At 35.4% G+C, this 8777-nt stretch overlaps 1 protein-coding gene across 1 annotated transcript; it reads right to left on the minus strand.

Moving 5' to 3' along the window:
• On the minus strand, positions 1-2705 carry LOC121431115. Its single transcript, XM_041628615.1, has 2 exons — positions 2121-2705; positions 1-642 (listed from the first exon to the last, which is right to left on the minus strand). Exons 1-2 carry the CDS (start codon positions 2242-2244, stop codon positions 179-181), a joined length of 588 nt encoding a protein of 195 aa, XP_041484549.1. The 5' UTR covers positions 2245-2705; the 3' UTR covers positions 1-178.
• Between the last annotated feature and the right edge of the window lie 6072 nt (positions 2706-8777).

Below are 8777 nucleotides of genomic sequence, written 5' to 3' on the forward strand. Positions count from 1 at the left end.
CTGTATAGTCGTTTTAACCACCTAGAAGTCAGCTATATACATTCGGGGCATGTTATTAAACCGAAAGCTACAGGTTTATAAAATTAGGCTAAGCAAATATATTTTGGTATAGAAAAAACGTTATCCTCTGCCTCGCTTGAACACCCCATTAGGCTGAGGCTATGAATCGTTGACGCTTCTATTTGAGGATGCAATCGCCAGCAATAAGCTTCTTCATCAACCACTCAGCGAAATGATGGCAGTTGTTTGTGAATAGGTGATACGCTCCATGAATCGGTCCAAAGTCTCTTGCCATCTTTTCTGCCTGGTCCAAGGTGCAGTTGCTTCCTCTCTGCAAGCTCCAGATGGCAGGACAAACGTGAGGGTCGCGCCCGATGGTCGCTTCTCCGTAGTCGTAGACGACGCTAGCACCCCACTCGAAGGTCTTGCCCCGAAAGTAAACGAAGGAGTGGTCAAACTTGTACGGGTTGACCTTGCCGGTTGGAAGTTTCATACTTTGTGCAATTTGGTTGGCGTAGTTAGACGGTACGTTGCGAAGAGGATTAGCAGTTGGTTGTTCGTTAGGTGTGTCAGGTTTTGTAGGGAGACCACATGTGAAGTCGACGAATTCTATGGCTCCGAGCCAGACATCTGCCATAGGTTCTGTGCATAAAATAATCAAGGGCAGTTATGAAGCTAGATGCCAAGTTACACAGTATTTATGGAAATCTAAGTGGGTTGTGGCTAGATTATATTTGAATACACATTGTCATAGGATAGTCACATGAAGGAAAAATACTTGGCAGCACGAAAATCTTTTGGTAAAACGAAGATCTACAATATAGACGTAACATATAAGCGAAACGCAAGCAGAACTATACGATTTAAACATCGAGAGATTCTCAAATGTAACCTTTTACCATGTGTGAATTCCCACTAGGAGGCTCTATCCTAAGTTATGGCTTAGTTATTTTAATTAAAAACCAAGTAATGCGTGAGCGAGTAATAAACATCAATTACATAAGATATTAAATATATACCGAAAGGATAATTTTGCCCATTCTTATAGTTTTAAATTCACAACTATGACCCATTCCTATACTATCCAGTTTTACTTTAAATCTGTAGTATTAGGAGGAAGATACCAGTCTAGGGTAATTTAATGGGATTTGAACTGGGAGACGACCTGAAGATGAAGCAACCTTCTTCTCAGTGAATAGAGCTGAATAGAAATCAATGATTTGCATAGTAGTAACATTAATGAGTAAGTTTCAGTAGTTGTAAACGGACCGAACGCGTTCATAATCTGAACTCCGACGTCAGAGAATAGAATGCATCTCAATGTCTTGTTACACTCGAAAGACGGAGGGAAACTTTGGAACCGTTTGAGCACCCTGAACAAATGGGTTGGTCAAAATAACTAATGCATTGGTGAATGTGTGCCCAACAATAAGAATAATAATAGGCATTTATATAGCGCCATCTATCTAGAAATATTCTATTCCGAGGCGCGTTGTTATTATTATTATTACCCCGGCTTTAGCTCGAGCTGCCTCTCAGCGCTCATGCATTCAAGGAATTAATCCTGCCGGGTACCCATTAACCTCGCCTGGGTCGAGTGCAGCACAATGTGGATAAGTTTCTTGCTGAAGGAAATTACGCCACGGCTGGGATTCGAACCCACGACCCTCTGTTTCAAGGTCAGAAGACTTATCCACTGGGCACAACGCTCCACGCTCCACAATCAATATATTGTTTAGAGGCTACCATGCTTTTGACTGATGCAGATCATTCTCATTGACCATGAATACTTTCACCAACATGACCAATGCATGTAATGGCTACTTTGACCAAGCACTCCGAAGGGTGTAAAAAGGGAACACACTTGGATGAAACATTTTATAAAAGACATTTCACTCTGTGCATGTATCAAGGGCGTAGGCTGGCTTTAGTATGGGGAGGTGCACATCTTGGAGAGGTGGAATTTAAGTTTGCAAACTCAGCTGTTGAAAGCAAAAGAAGGGATAAGAATTCCAATTTGCTTGCAAGGGTAGGAACCCCTCTACTTCAGTAGGAGGTTGCTCGTGCACCCAGTCCAGCCTATACGCCCTTGAATATCAATGGCAAAATAAAATACTCACCGGTTAGGATGCCATGGAAGGGTTTGTTCGGTTTTCTCGAGCCTGTACTGGACGCACCACACGCAAAACAAAGAGATATCATCAGAGACAAACAGCTCAAGTTAAGCAATATTTTCCAGCCCATGGTGTATGATCTAGAAATACGAAGAACTAGTGTTTACCCAGAACCATTAAAGACGTTTGAATCTTTAACTCAAAGACAAGAAGAGATCCCAAAAATCATTCGATTATCATATAATCATGCAGGCATATCGTTCAATCTGTCATATCGCCAAGTTCGAAGACTGACATTGATCCGTAGAAAAGTGGTTTAGTTCTGCCTTTCCGTTACCGCTGAAAACTTGTCCAAATATGTTCTCTCTGCTAGTACGTGTAGGTCAAAATGATATCACTAATACATGGAGGAGGTAGCCAATTAAACATCTAAACTTAACCAAAGCTAGTATTCCGATGACAGTGGATATTTGTGATTATGGCGGGGACTCACAGGGGGACGAGAAAATCATCTCCTATTTGGTTTCTGTAAAAAGTTGAAGCTATGTAGGAGAGCACTTTCCCCGTCCGCCCCCGTGATTGATCAGAGCCCATGTCTGTGACTCAGGAATGATTCACGAATGAACATGGTGAAGGGGAAATACTGAATATGACGTCATAACTGCCCCCCCCCCACTTAGACAAGCTGTGCTCATAGTTTGGCAACGAAAAAACAACATAAAACAACAAAAAATAGTACAGGTTAATTCTAAAAATATGCTTTATGATGAGTCGATGTATGCAAGGGCACACATAACATGAGTAATCTTGATTTCCATTCTCTCACGTGTTAGATCACAGCTCATCGCAAAAATCATTAAACATCAACCCTCTAATGATTTCATTTTTGGTTCACTGATATTAATAATCTCAACATACCGTGCAACAAAATTTGGTACGTAAATCGGGAACTTGTCTTAAATACATGTATATGAATAGGGGGTCTATACCAGGGGCGTCGATCCATTTTTCAGATTGGGGGGGGGGGTAAAATTATGAATCGATTTTCCAAAGGCGCTCGATCACACAAAACAAACAAACTCACACACACACATATGCCTATATATATGTGTGTACATATATATGTATATATACACACACACACACATATATATATATATATATATACAATATCTCACCAGCAGATTAATGCGAGCGCGAAGCGCGAGCTGAAAATTTTGATATTTCGATCTGAAAAAAATGAGTTTAATGGACGTTTTAATAAAGAACAAGATATTATTGCAAATCGAAGTGGGAGCTGAAATTTTTTGATAGGCCCTATTCCAGTCTGAAAAGTGGACATTTTGAGCACGATTTTAGACGAAGAACGAGTTGTGTATCTCAATCTCGCTTGCCGATTTCTGTGTAACATGACAATCTTATTTTATTTTTAGCACATGCGGCATTGGGGGGCAAAACGATATGTTTGCCCCTCCCAATATTTTCATTAGTGGGGCGATCGCCCCCCCTGCCCCCCCCCCCCCATAATCGACGCCTCTGGTCTATACAAGGTACATAATACAAATGTAATGGGAATGTTTACAAAGAAATAGCTTACAAATTCAATGACAAAATAATGTTCATCGGAAACCTAGCGGATGGAATCGGATGGAACTGGATGACCGGGGCTTTTTTTATACTTTATTTACGAGACGCTTATATCCATTCTATTTCCGTGCTACTAACGATGTATAGACGTTCGTATCTTTCCACGCTCTACCCGTTGTTCAGCTTCAGTGAATGCTAAGAGGATGCAGAGAGGATACGGGGAACGTTTAACGGATGATAAAGGACATGGGACGCTTGTTGCTCGTATGTCTTGCGGTTTTACATCGCACACGGCGGAAAGTTCATCCGTTCTAAAAGTTTTGTACAGCTGAAAACTTTTTGCGCGGATGAATTCAAGTGGACGGATGCTCGATGGATAGAGCGCATCGGACGCAAAGCGTTTTTCGACCGATAGCAAGATTTATTGACGTTTTTCATCCTCTTTGCTTACGTGATTGCAGTTGCCCCGAGCCATAGGAAATTGAACACGAATTATGCAATTTCCAGGGATGTAGATGAAACATTAATGCATGGTCTTCAGATGGACGTATTATTGTAGAACTTCCAGCAACTGGTGGAAAGCGATGTACAAAGCTTATACGAAGCGAAGATGACTTGAAGAAACTGAACTCAAGTTCCTGAACTGAATATAGTATTCCTGACTTGTATAGAAAAAAAAATAATATTAAACAGTTATTTTCCTCCATAAAGAAGCGAAATGTTGACCTTCTTCGTATGGCCTCTCGTCATGAACATGTTATTAATGCATGGTCTTCAGATGATAATAATACTTAAACAGTTATTTTCCTCCATAAGGAACGAATGATAGTCAATGATGATATGAATTTCCTTGACTTTCTCAACACATGTTGAAGGTGTACCACTTTACATCTATATTTTAGTAGATATTTTTAATTTAAAATAACACTCGTTTAAAAAAACTGTGTGCGTAATTTTATGTGCAAATTTGTATTATGTCTCTATGTAAGTGTCGTCTTTGTATTAGGCAACGTAATATAAATCAAAACAATTCACCATGTAATGAATGTGTATTATGTCAAGATAATTATAATGATGATGATATTGATGAGATTTCTTCCTTATTAGAAACAAATGATGAATATTTTTCTGTTCATGAATACAAAGAAAATGTGTTAGATAAAGTTGCGATTTCAAATTTAAAACTATACCACTATAATTGTAGGAGCTTGAGATGTAATTTTGAATCATTTTTGAATGATTCTAATGTTATAGAATATCCTACTACTGTAGTTGGAGTCTCAGAAACATGGCTCAAAGAAAATGACTTGCAATTTATTGGAATCTCACATTTTGAATTTATAGGAAATTGCAGACAGAACAAGAGAGGAGGAGGTGTTGGTCTTTACATATCCAAAAGATTAAGATATAAAAGAAGGTTTGATTTGAATATTTTTCGTGACAGTGTAGAAAGCATATTTATTTAAATCGTTACTAAGTTACCAATGTAATAGTTACTGTATTGTATAGACCACCAGGTCAGAAGGTACAGGATTTTCTAGATGCAATACAACCAAGTCTGAATATTATTGAAGGAGAAAAGAAAGAGTGTATAGTAATGGGAGATTTCAATGTCGATGTATGTAGTAAGGAAACAAGTGTCCAGGATTTCCTAAACATGTTTCTTTCATACTCATACATTCCACAAATCTCTAAACCAACACGTGTGACTACAACTTCAGCTACAGCTGTTGATAATATTCTTTATAATCATGTTGAAAATATTATTAGAGCTGGAATTTTAACAACAGATGTTAGCGATCATTTGACACCTTTTATGATTGTTGGTCTAAATGATCAGGTTGATACAGTGTCACATGAATATGTGAAAGTTGATTATAGTGACAAAAACATTGATAGATTCTGTTTACAATTGAACCTTACCGATTGGACATGTCTTTATGATATACATGACGTTAACAAATGCTATGACACCTTTTTGGATATTTTTAAACAATTGTATGATGAATATTTTAAGACTGTCATAGTAAAAAAGAAGGATGATAATAAAGCTAAGCCATGGATGACTAAACAATTAAAACAAAAAATAAAAGAAAAAAATTATGTAAGAAATTCATTAAAAAACCTACATTATATCGACATGATACTTATAAAAGAAATCGTAATTTTATAAATAGTATGATTCGAACAGCAAAACGAGAATATTATCAGAAAAAGTTTGAATGCGCTAAACACAATATAAGATCTTTGTGGAATATGATTAACGAAGTAATGAACAAAAAAAGGCCTACAAATGATGATATGAGAATTGAACACAATGGTCAAATTTTTACAGAAAAACAAGATATTGTTAAGATTTTTAATGATTATTTTGTTAGTATTGGGAAAAAAATTCAAGACAGCATAGAAGCTGGACGTTCATATCCTAAACTAGACATAAGTCACTGGTTAAAAGGAAATTACCCTTCGTCTATGTTCTTTTGTCCAGTTAAAACTTGTGATGTTATTAAAATTATTAAAGGACTAGATGCTAATAAAAGTCAAGGTTATGATGGTATCCATCCAAAAGTAGTAAAGCATTCTGCCTTTGCAATAGCCCAACCACTGTGTTATATCATTAATCTCTCAATTGAACATGGTGCTTTCCCAGATTCTTTGAAACTTGCCAAAGTTTTACCTGTCTTTAAAAAGGGAGATAAAACTCATTTGAATAATTATAGACCCATTTCTGTTTTAACTGTTTTTAGCAAGATTTTTGAAAAAATACTTTGTGATCAAATGATGACATATCTTGAAAAGAATAATATACTATATGAGAGACAGTATGGGTTTAGAAAGAGACACAGTTCTCATCATGCCCTTTTAGATCTTACAGAAAAGATTGCCAACGCTTTTGAAAATAAAAAAAATTTGATTGGACTTTTTTTTAGACCTTTCGAAAGCCTTTGACCGTATGGATCACCGTATTTTAATGAAGAAATTATATTTTTATGGCTTCCGGGGTATTGCAAATGACTTAATAAGTAATTATCTATCTAACAGGAAACACTTTGTTAGCATTGGAAATTTTACTTCTTCTGGCAATGCCATTTCTACAGGCATTCCCCAAGGTTCAAATCTCGGCCCTCTTCTGTTTCTGTTATATGTGAATGATTTACCGAATTCTAGTGATATATTATCTTTTATTTTATTCGCAGATGACACAAGCCTTTTTGTTTCTGATGATAATCTAGTAAGAGCATCAAATTGCATCAATATTGAGTAACGAAAAGTTCATTCTTGTTTTTTTGCAAACAAATTGTTACTTAATTTCGATAAAACAAATTTAATAATTTTCAAAACAAAAAATAAATGCCTGGATTTAAGTCAAATTAAAATATATATTGATGATAATAAAATACAAATGACAGAATCTGTAAATTTCTTGGTGTGAATAGGACAATAAATTAATTTGGAAAGATCATGTAGATGAAATTTCTCGTAAGATATCCTGTGTCATAGGAATATTGAGTAGAATTAGATATATTTTACCAATGTCAGTTCTCCTGAAATTATATAATGCTATGATCTTGCCACAGTTGAGTTATTGTAACATCATATGGGGAAATTGTCCAAAATACTTATTACAGAGGTTATATTTGTTGCAGAAACGTGCTATTAGAATAATAACAAAGTCATCATACCTTGCCCATACAAGCTTATTTTTAAAAATCTCAATATATTAACAATATTTGACCTGAATGTGTACTGCGTTGCCATATTTATGTATCAGTATTTTAAAAATGTTTTGCCTGAATGTTTTAATGATTTATTTATTTTTCAAAGGGCAGTCAATAAATATGCAACAAGAAACTATAATGATCTATACTTGCCAAAGTACAAATATGATTTTTCTCGTTCCATTATTAATTATAGAGGACCTATTATTTGGAATAATGTGAAATCAGAACAGAAATCTTATCAGTCAATGTCTCTTTTTAAAAGACAATACAAATCATATCTTATTAATCAATCGTTCATTAAATAGACTTTCAGTTGCCTGTTTTTGCCCTTTTGTATTTGGTGTATACTTTATTTATTGTTATGTTATGTTCGGGGACTAGCCTTGATAGGCCTTTGGCCTTTGCTGGTCCCCTGCATCCGGTACTTGTATGTTGTGCTTTCATTTGTTGTAATTGTTATCTCTAAAATTGTATTTTGCTTTTTTATCCCTTTGCCTCTTTATAATATTTGTAAATATTTTTTTATCATGTTAAATGTATGATTTTATCTTGGATGCAATAAAAGGCCATATCGGCTAATCAATCAAAGGACAAGTCCATCCAAACAAATTCTGATTTGAACAAAATGGAAAAAAATCCAACAAGCATAACACTGAAAAATTGATCAAAATCAGATGTTTTAAATAAGAAAGTTATGACATTTTTAAGTTTTGCTTAATTTTACAAACTAGTTATTTGCACATCCTGGTCGGTATGCAAATGAGCAAGTCTTATTTTCTCCTTATTGTCACGTGAAACAAATTTTGATTTCTCCCTGAACATGTAGAATAACCATTATTTCAAAAGTTTATTGTTTAATAAAAAAAAAGGATCTTATTGTCAAATCTATGAAATCGAAATATTGTATAATTCAAAAAATAAAAAACAAAAGAAACAGTGAGTGAAGGACATCATCGACTGTCTTATTTACATATCAATGAGTTATGCATATAACTGTTTTGATAAAAATAAGCGAAAATTAAAAATGTCATGACTTTCTTTTTTTACATCCGCGTTATGCTTGTTTGAATTTTCTCTATCGATTCGAATCAACATTTTTCTGGGGTGGACTTGACCTTTAAATTAATTTTCATATTAGTTTAGTTTTGAATCATGTGATATTCGTTAAGAACGAGTATTAAATTTGTGAGGGCAGTATTGCTAAACCTGATGAATATCCCCCCCAATATTTGATGCATTTCGACAGGGACGAATTCGTTAAAGCCTAGACAATGAAGAGAGAGAGAGAGAGAGAGTCGGAGAAAGAAAGAACTGAATTGATTACTGTATGTATTTGAGTTATTCACCTCGCAAT

The sequence above is a fragment of the Lytechinus variegatus genome, chromosome 17, assembly GCF_018143015.1.
Source record: "Lytechinus variegatus isolate NC3 chromosome 17, Lvar_3.0, whole genome shotgun sequence".
NCBI classification, from domain to species: domain Eukaryota; kingdom Metazoa; phylum Echinodermata; class Echinoidea; order Temnopleuroida; family Toxopneustidae; genus Lytechinus; species Lytechinus variegatus.